Source organism: Pseudophryne corroboree, chromosome 1 (genome assembly GCF_028390025.1).
Source record: "Pseudophryne corroboree isolate aPseCor3 chromosome 1, aPseCor3.hap2, whole genome shotgun sequence".
In the NCBI taxonomy this organism is placed as follows: Eukaryota; Metazoa; Chordata; class Amphibia; order Anura; family Myobatrachidae; genus Pseudophryne; species Pseudophryne corroboree.
The window spans coordinates 784,494,863-784,512,608 of NC_086444.1; the positions used below are offsets into that span (position 1 = coordinate 784,494,863).

At 44.6% G+C, this 17,746-nt stretch overlaps 1 protein-coding gene across 2 annotated transcripts in view; it reads left to right on the forward strand.

The window, feature by feature from the left end:
• The first annotated feature begins 4,315 nt into the window (after nt 1-4,315).
• TACR3 (tachykinin receptor 3) overlaps nt 4,316-17,746 on the forward strand; it is a 442,628-nt gene continuing 429,197 nt past the window's right edge. The window contains exons 1-2 of one of the 2 annotated variants that reach the window (XM_063918127.1): nt 4,316-4,693; nt 4,871-5,188. In XM_063918127.1, coding sequence (XP_063774197.1) covers nt 4,923-5,188 — 266 coding nt within the window. In that variant the 5' untranslated portion in view covers nt 4,316-4,693; nt 4,871-4,922. Of the gene's footprint in view, nt 5,189-17,746 lie in introns of both variants that reach the window. The other variant, XM_063918118.1, reaches the window with a different exon arrangement.

Genomic DNA, 17,746 nt, shown 5'->3' on the forward strand with positions numbered 1-17,746 from the left:
AAAGAACAGTATATGTACAAAACATGTAGGGGTGGTCATTGTATATTTCTAAAGGTAAACCATGACAATCGCAACCGTCTTGCCACATCAGATGCATAAAAATGCAAACAGACACGGCACTCCGCCACCATTGTAACCCCTTTACATATTAACCAAGCTAGCTACTACTAGAGTGACATCACCCCTACATGTATCATAGGTAAAAAAGTACACCAAAATCTAAAACAATGCAACGAACTAGAAGAGGTGGAAGTGGACCAGTGAGTAAACCAAAATAATGTAGCATAGAGAATGTATAAAACGTAGGTTTATACTACAGGAAGCAACCGAAAACCGGACTTTCGTTAAGTCCATTAGGGGCTATTGAATTCAAACTGGGCTATGCAATGAGCCTCCCATTGTAGGAAAATTTTGTTACGATTACCTGCACATCTCAACAGGGGGAACACAATCTATAGGCATGCAGCGAAAGTCTTTGACCATATATGTCCTTGTGACACAAAGTGTCTTGCTATGTCACGTCGCTTCCGGTCATGACCATGACAGATTGCTGCCTAGTCCAGCTGTCTGACGATTGCCTTTGGCGCTACGTCACTTCCGCTTATGGCAGTGGTGGCCTAGGTAGGCATGGACGCATGTGAACTGCATCACCACAGGTGAGTGTAATTAGGTTCATTAGATAGGTTTAAATAGAGCACACAGACAATAGGTTGGTTGCCCATGATGAAGGTGCCTTTTGAGCATTGAAATGGCTGTTGACCAAGTAACACCATCGGAGGTGTGCAATATGACTACTTGCTACTCAGATCATCCAGCAATGCCATTTGTTGCTGTGAGGTACCCCATGTGCTGTTTCTGATACCCTCTGCGATGCCTCTGGTGTTTTTATGCACTGATTTATAGTGACACATTTGTAAATGTGTTTTACTTCTTGATAAAATATTTTTCATTAATCGGAGATACCTTTTTTTTTTTATAGACTATATATATATGTATATATATATATATATATATATATATATATATATATTTACAGTGCAGATATGGGGCATGTGCAGAGCAGGAGAATCTATTCAACTGTAAAGACTACCTGCGGGGACTTTGGAGAGACCTGTTAACCTCTGGCCCTGCAAGGATTTCAGGAAAAACTAAGTAAAAAATGATAACAATCAAGATGACATTGGCCAAAAGTATTGGAGCCAATATCATGGCTCATTCTTTCTCTTTTCTCTGACACCCTTTCTCTCTCTGTTTCTAAGTCTTTCTCTAACTACACACACTCTTTCTTGCACCCCTCTCTTTCTCTCTCCCCTCTCCCCCTCCTTGATGCCATCTTTTAAAAACACCCATATTTGCTCCCGTCTCTCACTGTTGCTCCTCCCTCTCTCTCTCTAACACCCTCTATTCTCTCCCTGATGCCCTCTCTCTCCCCTCTACTCCCTTTCTCTCTCTTTCTCCATGACACCCTCTCTCTCTCTCTCTTTCCTCTCTTTTTCTCTCATTACCTCTTTTTCCATGAAACCCTCTCTCTCCCTGACCCCTTCCCTCCATTTCTTTCTCGCTCCTCTCCCTCTTATTCTCTCTCTCTACCTGATACCCTCTTGTCTGTATCTCACTCTTTGCCTGCTCCCCTAAGTGACATTATAGGGACAACAGCATTGGGGAGGGGGGGGATTCAAGATTTTTCATAAGTGCTCCCCCCTCCCCCACACACAAACGGACGCTTAATTCTTGTTGGACCACTATCTACATGTGGGTGACAGCCAGGGCCGGACGGGGACCAAAAATAGGCCCTGGCATTTTTATAGCACACAGGCCCACCTCGGTGTCAGCATCTGACTCCTCACCGTACTATTCCTGACTCCTCCTACTTCTTAGTCTTTACTCTTACAAATATAATTAATATTATAACAACATACAAGTGTACATCATTCTGTATTAAAATACACACAACCATTGGTTGAAGTGGAAATGTTAAAGTGGGGGTATGGAAAAATAAAGGTTGTAACTAAGCGCGCGTGCTCCAGAAAAGGGGCGTGGACACGCACGCGCCCCATTCTGTAGAATGAGAGCGTCTGTGTGCACTCCCGGCAGGGCCAATCGGCGACCAATCAGACAGAGAGTGTCCCATAAAGGTACTGCCAAAAATATGGGTGTGGCCAATTAAAATGGGACGTGATACACAGACATATGCCCCCAATAGTGCAGTGCCAGATCCACAATTGCCCCCACAGTGCCAGGTATACAAATGCACCCACAGTGCCAGATCCACAAATGTCCCACAGTGCCAGGTATACAAATGCCCCCACAGTGCCAGGTAAACAATTGCCCCCACAGTGCCAGGTATACAAATGCCCCCACAGTGCCAGGTATACAAATGCCCCCACAGTGCCAGGTAAACAATTGCCCCCACAGTGCCAGGTATACAAATGCCCCCACAGTGCCAGGTATACAAATTCCCCCACAGTGCCAGGTAAACAATTGCCCCCACAGTGCCAGGTATACAAATGCCCCCACAGTGCCAGCCAATTGCCCCCACAATGCCAGGTATACAAATGCCCCCAGTGCCCCCCACAGTGCCAGCCAATTGCCCCCACAGCAGCTTACTTACCGCTGCTGCTGCTCCTCCGGCTGTGATGTGAGGTGTCAGGAGCTCAGAGCGTGCCAGCGCGGCTATGTCCGCCGGTTCGTGAGCCAATCAGAGCTCGCGGACCGGCAGCGGCGGCTCCTGATTGGCTGGCGGTCCGCGAGCTCTGATTGGCTCACGAACCGGTGGTTGGTTTGAAGTCCGCTACACGCCGCCAGACATAGCTCTGAGCTTCTGACAGCTGAGACACGCTGCCGCCGGACTGAGCGGCAGCGTGTCTCAGTGACACAAGAGGGGGTCGGCTGGACTGGCCCACATGGCCATCGGCCCTTCTGGCATTTGCCAGAAGTGCCAGATGGCCAGTCCGGCCCTGGTGACAGCCGAGGAGCCCATCAGAGCCCCTTCAGAGCTGCTGCCCGGCCAGAGAGACAATGCAGCCTCCTCCCAGAGACCTCCAGGTAACTGTTCTCCAGGACACCTCACATTCTTTCTGCTGACATCTCTCTCTATCTATATATATATATGTCTTTGTCTCTCTCCAAGTCTCTTTCCCTCTTGATGTCTCCATGTCTCTCTCTCTCTCTCTCTCTCTCTCTCTCTCTCTCTCTCTCTCTCTCTCCATGTCTCTCCATCTCCATCTCTCCATGTAGGAGATAATGTATGTGTGTGTGTGTGTGTGTGTGTGTGTGTGTGTGTGTGTGTATATATATATATATATATGTGTGTGTGTGTGTGTATGTATATATATATATATATATATATATATACCTCTCTCTCTCTCTCTCTTTCATTCTATGTCTCTCTCCATGTCTCTTTCTCTCCCCATATCTTCCTCATCAATCTCTCCATGACTCTCTCGATATCTATTTCTCTCCATATCTCTTTCCCTCTCCATATCCATGGTTTGCCCCTGTTATGAATGTGCTACACTAAATCAACCAGCCATATATGTTTAGTGGGCATTTGCAGATACGGTGCTGAAGACTTAGCTTGGTACTTTTGCTGTAAAATGTAACCAAATACACGCATTGCAACTTCGTGTGTTCTGTTTAAATTATACAGAAAAGGGCCATTTACTGTACTGTATGTCTTTTCGCTGTACGTGTCTCACCTGTCCCATTTAAAATCAACAATCATTGATAGGAAGAGTTAAATGCAAGAAGAGAAAGTTGCAGAGAGATACAGTAGGACAGATCTCCTACATACGCAAAGATGGGTAATGGAACACACGGGCAGCAAATGTAAAACACGGGCAGCAAATGTAAAAGAAAACTGCAGAAACACTATGGTGCCATGAGCACTGTGATGCGTTCCTTCCTCGGTCCGGCGATCCGGGGTCCGAACCGTTCCGGATTTTACCTAATCCCCACACAAGGTAACCCTATGAAGGTATTATATGACATTCGAACAGTAACAACTACAGTATTATCAATGCTAATTCAGAACCAGAATCACTACGTCTGCCCCTTAGCATAAACTGCTGTATTAAATGTATCTCGCCTAAACTGCGTTTTGATAGAGGACCTGTAACAAAGATACAATAAAATAGATTTTCATTACAATACTCTGAGTCGTGCACCTTGCTATAGCCTCTCCGGTTCAGCACCATGGACAAGACGCAACTCCTATACTGTAACACCACTACTGAGACAAGCACACTGTAGTACGCTTCAGGCGGGTATTACACTTGTATGCAGAAAGAGATGACAAACACTCGTGATGACCTCGATGTGTGACAGAATGCGCTGCTGAGCCTACCTGTGTACACGGTGTGGGAGTGTGTGTAAGCACCCACTGGCCTTACTCTGATCCCCCCTCCCCACTCTGATGTCACAGACATTTTCCTAGACATTGGAAGAATTCGTTCTATAAAAGACTCACACCAGCTGCCTCTGCGATTACTCTCACACCAGCTGCTGTCTCTGCGATAACTCCTTCTCAGGTGACGGAGCAACTTAGCCTGAAGTTTACCTTACATTCCCTGCATTCTGATTAGAGGCTTGTTCCGTGAGAGGGTCAGAGGGAAAGGTGTTTGGGCGAAATATGCAGTACTGAAGTCACTTATGATGCTCCCTTGCATACCCTTGGCATTCCTGTACTAAGCAGGTACAGTTTTGCGTTGCCGTCAGACTTTTGGCTGCATTTTGGGAAAACGACCATGACGTCCACCCCGACAAACATGACTGTTGATCAAGAATTGGGCATTTTTGCTCCCCTTGGGGAAGGCTTGTTATGGCAAAAGAACATCACACAGACTAATGCTAGCTCCCCTGTCACTCACAGGTTCGTGCAGCCTCCCTGGCGCATAATACTTTGGTCTTTGGCTTATGGATCCATGGTGGCTGTAGCGGTGTTCGGCAATATTATAGTAATGTGGATCATACTAGCTCACAAGCGAATGAGGACAGTCACCAACTACTTTCTGGTCAGCTTAGCTTTCTCTGACGCTTCAATGGCCGCTTTCAACACTCTGGTGAATTTTATATATGCCCTCCACAATGAGTGGTACTTCGGGGAGGCATATTGTAGATTTCACAACTTCTTCCCTATCACAGCCATCTTTGCCAGCATCTACTCCATGTCTGCTATAGCTGTGGACAGGTGAGTTAGCAAACACTTCTCCCTGGGACAGACTTTCCTAATGTTATCGGTATATTTTCTGTCACATGTTAAATTCAATCAACTTTATCTGATATACTGTACTTTAGGGGTCTATTTACTAAGCCTTGGATGAAGATAAAGTCGCTGAAGATAAAGTACCAGCCAATCGGTTCCTACCTGTCATATTTCAAACACAGGGGCAGATTTATTAAGCCTGGTGAAGTGATAAAGTGAAAGGTGATAATGCACCAGCCAATCAGCTCCTAACTTCAATGTCACAGGTTGGGTTTGAAAAATGACAGTTAGGAGCTGACTGGCTGGTGCGTTATCACCTTCCACTTTATCACTTCACCAGGCTTAATAAATCTGCCCCACAGCCTGTTAGGAGGCAGTTAGGAGTCGATTGGCTTGTACTCTATCTTCAGCTACTTTATCTCCAGCCAAGTATTAGTAAAATAGACCCCTAAAGTACAGTATATCAGATCAAGTTGATTGAATTTTTTTTACTCAATAGATTGGTATCAATTGTTATAAATTCTTTTACCTGCTATTAAGACTTGTGAGGATTATGTACTTTGTAATATTTGCAACATATTGAGTGTTTTAATACAAACACTGTATTATTAGCATTTTATATCATGCATACATAGTGCATGGATCTTACCAACACATTGAGTGCTATGCATGAATAAGTTGAATCATTTATACTATAAAAGAGGTGCAATGTGTTTAGCGCACTGTATTTGAAATAAAAAGATTATATAAAATATATTTTCGTGAATTAGTTTAGTCGTAGACAAGTATCACTTACTATACATATTTCTGTTCTTTAATGATATACAGGTATACAACACTTTTGAGTCATTTTCTATCCCTGCAATGCTTAATGATATTCCAAGATATATAAGATTAAACATGCTTTTTATCTTCATGGGATAATTAGCAGTAATTATTTACATTTCATTCACTGTACAGTACGTGTTCACCTATACATTCAGTATAATCATATATTACACTTATTGATACTGCTTAATAACACATACAAGTATAATAATGACTGTAACTTGCCAGATTGCTTTGATTTTTATGCATCAAAACATGTTTATCAATAACAGACTATATTAGCTGCAAGCCGATTTAAGTGTCCACTAACAATCCACTTATCCATGACAATTCCAAAACACTGTAATCTGAAAACAGTTTCTCTGCATTCTGACAATTTTAGATTAAATACTAGACAGCTGTATCATTTCTTTTAGTGAATGAATGATGGAATGAATGAATGCATTGCAAGAATTGAGAACAGCACCACTTGACATTCAGAGCTGTTATGGCAGAAATATAGTGAAATTGACAACAGATCATATTTAATGTCCTACAGTAGTGATTTATTTCTTCTTTATATCAAAATAAAATGCCAGACTATGAACACATACACTGTATTACTGTAATGTATGCATGTAAAATTAACTGTTTTCATAGTTTGTATTTAATTCACTTTCAGTCTTATGTATTTATTTTGTAGAAAGAATATGTAATAAAATTTGCATAAAGAAATGAGCTATGATCAATCTGTACATCAAATCTGAAGCATTTAAAAGGCTTTCTTAAAGCTTATTAAATGCTAGGATAGACAACGGACTTTTAAATACACATTTTTATGACTAGCGCTCACTTTGCTTTAAGAGAATTTAGTTGTTTTGTACAATATCATGAAGTTATATGATAACATTCATTAAGAAACTATTGCATTATGTGGAGTGGAAACTATGAGAAGCTGAGAAGATACTGTATTTGTAATAATATGTTAGAAACAAGAGCAAAGTACAGGGTCTTGTCTATGCTTTTAACTAGCTTTATTGTTAATTGTCCATGTGCAAGCTCATCAAGGGAAACAGAAAAGAAATTAGCAGCTTTGTCCCCTTTTTTAAAAAGAAAGTGATGCAAGGTATAAGTCTGCTCAGAAAATGCTGCATTTTTAACAGTTGTTGATATGCTGCGCTGAAAACATTTAAAAGTCACCTTAATGTGCACATTGGACTTTAGTATGATAATTAACAAAGAAGAGAAAATGATGAGACGAGCACACTGATGTAGGAAAAACAAGGCAAGTGCATGTAGTATGTGCAAGCTCAAAATATAGTTAATGCTAGTCCCACCACCTTCATGCTTCACACCATCCAGACAAACTGTATGGTAAAATACACTGCTCAAAAAAATAAAGGGAACACTTAAACAACACAATGTAACTCCAAGTCAATCACACTTCTGTGAAATCAAACTGTCCACTTAGGAAGCAATACTGATTGACAATCAATTTCACATGCTGTTGTGCAAATGGAATAGACAACAGGTGGGAATTATAGGCAATTAGCAAGACACCCCCAATAAAGGAGTTGTTCTGCAGGTGGTGACCACAGACCACTTCTCAGCTCCTATGCTTTCTGGCTGTTGTTTTAGTCACTTTTGAAAGCTGGTGGTGCTTTCACTCTAGTAGTAGCATGAGACGGAGTCTACAACCCACACAAGTGGCTCAGGTAGTGCAGCTCATCCAGGATGGCACATCAATGCGAGCTGTGGCAAGATGGTTTGCTGTGTCTGTCAGCGTAGTGTCCAGAGCATGGAGGCGCCACCAGGAGACAGGCCAGTACATCAGGAGATGTGGAGGAGGCCGTAGGAGGGCAACAACCCAGCAACAGGACCGCTACCTCGACCTTTATGCAAGGAGGAACAGGAGGAGCACTGCCAGAGCCCTGCAAAATGACCTCCAGCAAGCCACAAATGTGCATGTGTTTACTCAATGATCAGAAACAGACTCCATGAGGGTGGTATGAGGGCCTGACATCCACAGGTGGGGGTTGAGCTTACAGCCCAACACCGTGCAGGACGTTTGGCATTTGCCAGAGAACACCAAGATTGGCAAATTCGCCACTGGCGCCCTGTGCTCTTCACAGATGAAAGCAGGTTCTCACTGAGCACATGTGACAGACGTGACAGAGTCTGGAGACGCCAAGGAGAACGTTCTGCTGCCTGCAACATCCTCCAGCATGACCGGTTTGGCAGTGGGTCAGTAATGGTGTGGGGTGGCATTTCTATGGGGGGCTGCACAGCCCTCCATGTGCACGCCAGAGGTAGCCTGACTGCCATTAGGTACCGAAATGAGATCCTCAGACCCCTTGTGAGACCATATGCTGGTGCAGTTGGCCCTGGGTTCCTCCTAATGCAAGACAATGCTAGACCTCATGTGGCTGGAGTGTGTCAGCAGTTCCTGCAAGATGAAGGCATTGATGCTATGGACAGGCCCGCCCGTTCCCCAGACCTGAATCCAATTGAGCACATCTGGGACATCATGTCTCGCTCCATCCACCAACGCCACGTTGCACCACAGACTGTCCAGGAGTTGGTGAATGCTTTAGTGCAGGTCTGGGAGGAGATCCGTCAGGAGACCATCCGCCACCTCATCAGGAGCATGCCCAGGCATTGTAGGGAGGTCATACAGGCATGTGGAGGCCACACACACACTACTGAGCCTCATTTTGACTTGTTTTAAGGACATTACATAAAAGTTGGATCAGCCTGTAGTGTGTTTTTCCACTTTAATTTTGAGTGTGACTCCAAATCCAGACCTCCATGGGTTAATAAATTTGATTTCCATTGATAATTTTTGTGTGATTTTGTTGTCAGCACATTGAACTATGTAAAGAACAAAGTATTTAATAAGAATATTTCATTCATTCAGATCTAGGATGTGTTGTTTTAGTGTTCCCTTTATTTTTTTGAGCAGTGTACATTGAATAGTTCCTGGAAAACCAATCACACTAGGCAAAAGGTGGTACACATTCCAGATCTGTAATTTAAGCCTATACACACCAAGGTGTGTTCCTAGTGACAGGATTGGATAAGAATTGTGGGGGCCCAGGGGCAATAAAGTTGTGGGGTCTCCCACTAATAAAATTGCTACAAAACTCCCCTGAGCATTCACACCCCCCCCCCCCCCCCCCCATGTGCACAACCGGTACTGTGGTGCCCCTGTGGTAGCACATACAAAAACGCACAACCAAACCACACACATATATATTTATATATTCTAGGTATGTGCGCCAGCCCTTTTCTTGGGTTTTATGTTTTGGTTTTGGATCTGTATCTCCTTTGTGTTTTGGATCTGGACTGATTTTGCCAAACCGCCCTTGAGGGTTTTGGTTTTAGTTTTGGATCTACACGTAAAGAAAAAAAAAAGAAAAAAAGAAGCTAAAATCACACAATTTGGGTCTGTTTTTGTTTCTACGGTATTATTAACCTCAATAACATTAATTTCCACTCATTTCCAGTCAGTTTTGACCACATCACAATATTCTTTTCATCCAGCGATGGATCTTGCAGGTTTTGAATTCCATATAAGGGTGCCACATCCAGGACTCCGCCCGATTGAACTCCCTTTGCCACGATGTCTGCAATAAAGTGGAAATGTGTTGAATGAATACAAAAACTAGTTGTGTATATTGGTAAAAAAAAAATTGACATGGTCCTACATACCTTGCGTAAAGCTAGATGAAGCGGAAACCTTCTCCAGGTCGAACATAACTTCCAGGAACTGATCCTACTGTACATTGAGGCTGAAAATAATCTGTACAGATAATTACAGCATCTCAAAATATATATTGTACGATATAGTGATATAGTTTATGAGGTTAAAAAAAGAGAAAAAGTTAATTGAGTTTAACCTGTATTATAATCCTTTACACTAATCTGAAAGTAACTATAGTTTACTATATGACCCAGATGAAGTTATGCTTATTTAGTCTAAATAATAATTATAATTCATGCTTTTTTTAAATATACTTTATTTAAATGCTATACCCTTGGATATTTCTTTCAGTTAGGAATTTATCTATTCCATTTTTAAACTTATTGACTGAGTCCACCATTACTACCTTTTCTGGTAGAGAATTCCAAATCTTTACCGCCCTTACTGTGAAGAACCCTTTGCTTCGTAGAATATGAAATTTCCTTCCCTCTAATCTCAGAGACTATCCACGTGTCCTGTGCAGAGATTTTTCATAATACAAATCACCCAGGGGCGTCGGAATGGGGGGGGCAAGGGGGCAGCTCGCTCCCCCCAAACATGAGAGGCGCCAATACTTGGGCAGAGGAGCGGCGGGCGACGCACCTGTGTACTAGCGCCTCTGCCCTCCGCTCACGCTGGCACTGGGAGCGCAGCTCCGTATCATCCTCAGTGCTAATTAAGGGGGGTCCCAGGGGGTAAGTACCCCGGGCCCCCAGAGCTGCTGTAAAGGAATCATCCAGCAGACTCCCAGCAGCAGCAGCGGAAGCTGATATTGGAGCTGCTGCTGACGGCGGAGCCTGGCGGAAAGGAGAATCATCCCGATGCCTGCCCTGTACCCGCCGCGGGAGGCAGCGCTGTGTGCTCCGGTGCTACTACTGCAGCGCCGGTGACTACAAGAATACGCTGTGCATTTGACATTGGGGCTGTGGAGGAGGAGCGGGAAGCTGCCTGACTTTGGGTGCACTCCAGTCAGCAGAGGTCAGTGTATAAAGACATGGGGGAGGGGGGTTCGTTAAATATAATTTATAAGTGATAGTGAGTGCCGTAAATATATACAAGGTGGGGATGAGGTGGGATCATTAAATATATAATCTGTGGGGGATCATATGTAAGGGATGGGGTATTCATTAAATATATAAGGGGCTGATGTGCTGAGAGTGTGTGTGAAGTCCGTATATGTGTCTGTGTATATGGGTGTGTGTATATATATATATATATATATATATATATACACACACACACACACACATATATGGACTTGGACAGACTTTACAGACACACAGACACAAATAAATATATATATATATATATATATATATATATATTAGGATGGCATGGGGACATATAGTACACATAATAGAATATATATATATATATATATACACATACAGGAGAGGCGGCACTCACGGCTTATAATGAAGAAAACACACAATGCCTTCTGAGACAGCTATGTACTGTTGTTACTTCCCCAGCCTGTGTTTTTGTACACTTCCCGGGTTGTCATGGTGACGGGTAGTGACCACGCGCGCCGTGTGTGCGATGACGTCATCACTGGGTGCCGCGGCCGGGATGCTGGGACCGAGCTGCGGCTCACACGTGTGCACGGTTGGTGAGGGGACATAAGGCGAGCGTTTTTGATTGTCTGTATGTATCCTGACGAAAATTCGAATGAATTGAAATGTTGATAACCCGCTGTGGTATCGTGTGTTTTCTTCATTATAAGCCGTGAGTGCCGCCTCTCCTGTATGTATATTCATGCCTTTTTGCTTCAAACAGAGAAATATATCAACTGCGCTGAAATGCAAGGGGTGCAGCTACTCAACAGGTTACCACAAACCTAAATACATATATGGAATAAAAAAATATGAATAGCGCTCCCCAATTGGGATATATATCACCACAGCGTAATGTCCATCAGATTCTTGCACGGAATAGTGATGACAATAATTCACGTTCTGATATCTTCTCACATTGACGTCCAAGATACCTCAAATAAGATTAGAAAAGACGCTTCTCATAGCGTAAAACAATTTTTTCCATTTATTATAAAACATCTTTTTAAAATCATGAGATAATGATAAACAAATTATCCACCACCATACAGAGTAACTGCGTACCAGAGTGGGCCTATACAAGGCATGTGTTGCACATGAAAGGGTTAGTGCCTTTTTGCTGTTGAGGGCACCGGGACAGTTCATTATTTGGTGTGAGTGCCAGTCCAGTAATTTTGAGTTATATATATATATATATATATATATATATATGCATAAAGATGACCGCTTGCACTCTGCAGACATTCTATATTCCTATGTTTCGGCCTTGCGCCCGTTATCAATCAAAATATTGTGCCTGACGACGGATGCAAGCCCTAAATGTAGGAATAAAGGACGTTTTTAAACTGTTAACAAGTCTGCAGAGCGCAAACTGTCATCTCTATGCATGTACTGGGGCTACCAACCCTATGAGGGCACCGTAGCAAGTATACCTGTCACCGTTTGTGAGTGTCAGACTCATGGAGTGGTGTGGTACTGATGTGAGGGAGAAGCCCTCATATCTCAAGTGCCCCAGGCCCCTCAAAGACTTAATCCGGCCCTGCTTCGTCCTCTCTTCTCTGGCCCCTCTGTACGGGATGCTCCCCCTCCTGGCCTGATTGACTTGAGACACCCAAGCCACGCAAGGAGCAGCGAAGCAGAGGTGTGCAGCAGACCAAGGGATGGCTGTACGGAGGGGTGAACGTGAGCCTGGCCAGCAATGGGGGGACCGGAGTTGGAGTGACCGGAGTGAGCGTCCTTCCTGCCCGCATGGTGTCTCTGTGAAAAATCGCAAAGGGGAAGCCAGATGACGAAGAACTGGCGGCAGATGCTGCCCGACCAGATATCATGCACAAGAACCTGCTGCTGGTGGTGCTCTTCCTGATGTTTGGCATGGAGGTCAGCTTTAAAGTTGATACAAAGATGTAATTTACCTGCTGAACCTCTGTCATCTAGTCACCATGTTGCAGTTAATACTTATAATAGTAATGCCCCCACACATCTTCCTGTCATATACCTGGTGAACCTCTGTCCTGTGTTTACGGGTTGGGGCTGATATGCCGGTGTTCGGGATGCCTTCAGTCATCCCAATGGTTAGAATCCTGACGGGAAGAAAAGTATGTTTACCCTACCCCTCAACCCTCCCTTTTAGCAGCCTAATCCTAACCCCTAACCCCCCCAACCCGCTGCAGCCTAACTCTAACCCTCCCCGACGGTGCCTATACCTAACCCCCCTCCCCAAGCCTAACCCACCCCACCCCGCAGCCTAACCCTCCCCAGGGTGCCTAACCCTAATCCCCCCTTTCCTGCAGCCTAAACCTAACCCCACCCCTGCCAAGCAGCCTAACCCTCCCCGGTGGTGCCTAACCCTAACCCCCCTTCCCTGCAGCCTAAACCTAACCCCACCCCTGCCAAGCAGCCTAACCCTCCCCGGTGGTGCCTAACCCTAACCCCCTTCCCGCAGCCTAAACCTAACCCTACCCCTTGCAACCTAAACCTAACCTCCTCCAACCCCCCACTTTTACCCTCTGCAGCTTACTTCTCCTGGGGCCCAGCACACAGACATCCAGGATCCTGGCGGTCGGTATTCCGGCGCCGGGATTGTAATCCTATTCGGAATACCAACACCAGCATTCCGAGCTGTGTCGGATTCCAGCGTAGGTATTTTGACCACCGGGATCCTCACCGGATCCCGTGCTTACCATGTTGCTGATAATGCTAGTAATCATAATGATGCACCGACACGTATGCCTATTATGTGACAGTTTGCTGGGAAGCTAGGGGCGCCAAACTCAGATTATATCTTGCCCCCCCCAACCTAAAAACGTTCTGACACCCCTGAAATCACCTGATAGGTCTTTGTATGGTCCCTTTATATATTTGTAAATATTAATAATATCCCATTTTAGCCACCTCTTTCGATTGTGAACATTTCTAACCTAGTAAGCTTTCCTCATAATCCAGTGCCTCTAGTCCCTTAATCAATTTTGTGGCTCGCCTCTGAACCCTTTCAAGTTCCAAGATATCTTTTTTATAGTACGATGTCCAGAACTGTACACAATATTCAAGATGTGGCCGTACCAATGATTTATACAGTGGCAGGATTATACTCTCATTCCTTGTCTCCGTACCCCATTTTATGCATGCTAACACCTTATTTGCGCTTGTTGCTGCACTTTCACATTGGGTACTCCTGCTAAGTCTGTTATCAATGAGCACCCCCAAATCTTTTTCAACTACAGTTTCCCCTAAATGTTTACCCATTTAATTTATAGGTTACCTGATTGTTTTTAGTCCCAAGGTGCATAACTTTTAATTTTTTTCTATTGAACTGCATTCTCCATTTGTCTGCCCAAACTTCCAGTTTAAATAACTTGTTCTGTAGAGACTTAACTTCCTTGTCTGAATCAATTACTTTACAACGTTTAGTATCATCTGCAAAAATGAACACTGCTCTCCAGACCCACTCCTAGGTCATTAATAAATATGTTAAACAATAGTGGCCCAAGTACGGACCCGTGCGATATTCTACTGAGTGCTGAGGCCCAGTCAGAAAACATCCCATTAACCACCACTCGCTGTTCCCTGTTATCCAGTTAATTACTTATCCAAGTCTAAATAGTGTTTCCTAAACCAAGCACTCTGAATTGAAAATCAGTCTCATATGTGGCGCTGTGTCGAAGGCTTTAGCAAAATCTAAATAGACCACATCCACTTTTTTACCCTGGTTAATATTATCGCTCACTTTCCCACAGAAGCTAATTAAGTTAGTTTGACATGATCTGTCCCTCACAAAACCATGCTAGTTCCTATTAATAACCTTGGCGGTATCCAAGTACTCCTATATGTTATCCCTTATTATTATTTCTAGTATTTTCCCCACTATAGATGTCAAATTTACCAGTCTATAGTTTCTGGGATGAGTTTAATTTCCCTTTTTAAATACTGGGACTACCTCTGCTATACATCAGTCCTTTGATATCAGGGCTGATGTAATCCAATCATAGAAAATCAAATATAATGGCCTTGTTAGTTTAGAGATAAGCTCCATAAGAACCCTTGGGTTAAGTCCATCTGGACCAGAAGATTTATTTATCTTACTTTCTCTAACGTCCTAGTGGATGCTGGGGGCTCCGTAAGGACCATGGGGAATAGACGGGCTCCGCAGGAGACTGGGCACTCTAAGAAAGAATTATGACTACTGGTGTGCACTGGCTCCTCCCTCTATGCCCCTCCTCCAGACCTCAGTTAGAATCTGTGCCCGGACGGAGCTGGGTGCATTTTAGTGAGCTCTCCTGAGCTTGCTAATAAGAAAGTATTTTAGTTAGGTTTTTTTATTTTCAGAGAGCTTCTGCTGGCAACAGACTCTCTGCTACGTGGGACTGAGGGGAGAGAAGCAAACCTACTAACTGCGGCTAGGTTGCGCTTCTTAGGCTACTGGACACCATTAGCTCCAGAGGGATCGAATACAGGAACTTAACCTTGGTCGTCCGTTCCCGGAGCCGCGCCGCCGTCCCCCTCGCAGAGCCAGAAGCCGGCGGGTGAAGCAAGAAGACGTCAAAATCGGCAGCAGAAGACTCCTGTCTTCATATGAGGTAGCGCACAGCACTGCAGCTGTGCGCCATTGCTCCCACACTAACCCACACACTCCGGTCACTGTCGGGTGCAGAGCGCAGGGGGGGGCGCCCTGGGCAGCAATTGAGTACCTCCTGGCAAATAGGGCATATATACAGCTGGGCACTGTATATATGCATGAGCCCCCGCCATTGTTTTTACACAAAATCGCGGGACAGAAGCCCGCCACTGAGGGGGCGGGGCTTCTTCCTCAGCACTCACCAGCGCCATTTTCTCTCCACAGCTCCGCTGAGAGGAAGCTCCCCAGGCTCTCCCCTGCAGAAGCACGATAGAAGGGGGTGAAAAGAGAGGAGGGGCACATAAATTTGGCGTAAAAACAATATATACAGCAGCTACTGGGTTAACACTACGTTACTGTGTGATTCCTGGGTCATTTAGCGCTGGGGTGTGTGCTGGCATACTCTCTCTCTGTCTCTCCAAAGGGCCTTGTGGGGGAACTGTCTTCAAATAGAGCATCCCCTGTGTGTGTGGTGTGTCGGTACGTGTGTGTCGACATGTCTGAGGTAAAAGGCTCCCCTAAGGAGGAGATGGAGCTAATATGTGTGTGAGAGGGTGTCTCCGTCGACAACGCCGACACCTGTTTGGATATGTGTAAGTGCTAAGGTGAATTTATGGCACAAAAGATTAGAGAACAGACAAGTAATCTAGCCATGTCTGTCCCTCTGTCGCAGAGACCTTCAGAGTCTCTCAATGCTCACTATCCAAAATAATAAACACTGATATCGACACGGAGGTTGACTCCAGTGTCGACTACGATAATGCAAAGTTACAGCCAAAATGGCAGGAAAGTATTCAATATATGATTATTGTAATAAAAGATGATTTGCATATCACTGATGACTCATCTGTCCCTGACACAAGGGTACACATGTTTAAGGGGAAGAAAGATGAGGTAAATTTCCCTCCTCTCATGATGAAAAAGAGCGGCAATCTCCAGACAAGAGACTGCAGTTTCCCACAAAGAATTCTCAGGCAGTATCCTTTCCCTACTAAAGCCAGGATACGATGGGAATCTTCCCCTAGGGTGTCACAAAAGGTAGCCCTGTCGTAACAGCTATTCTCAGGGATCCTGCAGATAGCGTGCACATTCTGGTACACTACTCAGACCGGCGATGGCGTCAGCATGGATTTACAGCGCTGTGGCAGCTTGGACAGTTACCTTATCAACAGAGATTGAGACCCTAGTATGTGTATATATATATATGTATATATAGAGATATATATATATTAAAGATGCTGTCTTAAGAGATATATATATATATATATATATATATAAAACATGCCCAAAGAGACATGAGTATACTGGGTCCTAGAGACAAAGCTATGTCGATTTCTGCTTGATGTGTCCTGTAGAATATGCAATGGACAGATGATGCCGACTTAAAGAGGCATATATAAGGCTGAGGATTGTGTGGAGAAGGGTTCTCGGACCTGGTCTCCACAGCTATAGCTGGTAATTCTGATATTTTGCTGTATATTCCTGCACTGCCTAGGAAAGCACGACATTATCTAATGCAGCCTTTCGAACAAAGAAACAAGAATGTCCGAGGTGCGTCCTTTCTTGCCAGAGGCGGGGGCAGAGGAAGGAAGCTGCACAACACAGCTAGGTCCCAGGAACTGAAGTCCTCCTTGGCCTCTACAAAAATCCACCGCATGTCGCTGGGTCTCCACAGGCAGAGCTAGGCCCGGTGGGGGCACGCCTGCGTAAGTTCAGCCACAAGTGGGTTCACTCCCTGTTAGATCCCTGGGCAATAGATATTGTGTCTCAGGGATGCAAGCTGAACTTTGAGGAGATGCCCTCTCACCGACGGCCCTGCCAGCTTCCCCCTTAGAGAGGGAATTAGTGTTACAGGCAATTCACAAATTATATCTCCAGCAGGTGGTGGTGCTGGTTACCTTCCTTCAACAGGGAAGGGGTTACTATTTCACAATGTCTGTGGTACCGAAACCGGACGGTTCGGTCAGACCGATTTTGAATTTAAAATCCCTGAACATTTACCTGAAAAGGTTCAAGTTCAAGATGGAATCGCTCAGAGCGGTCATTGCAAGCCTGGAAGAGGGGGATTTTAGAGAGCAGTTGCTGATCAGCGTAGCACGCTCTCGGGAAGTGTTACTGGATTCTGAATATTTCAAAGTCGCAGCTGATTCCTACGACGCGTCTGCCCTTTCGGGACATGATTCTGGACACAGACCAGAAGAAGGTTTTTCTCCCGACGGAGAAGGCTCAGGAACTCATGACACTGGTCAGAGACCTCTTAAACCAAAACGGGTGTTGGTGCATCACTGCACGCGAGTCCTGGGAAAAGATGGTGGCATCTTACGAGGCCA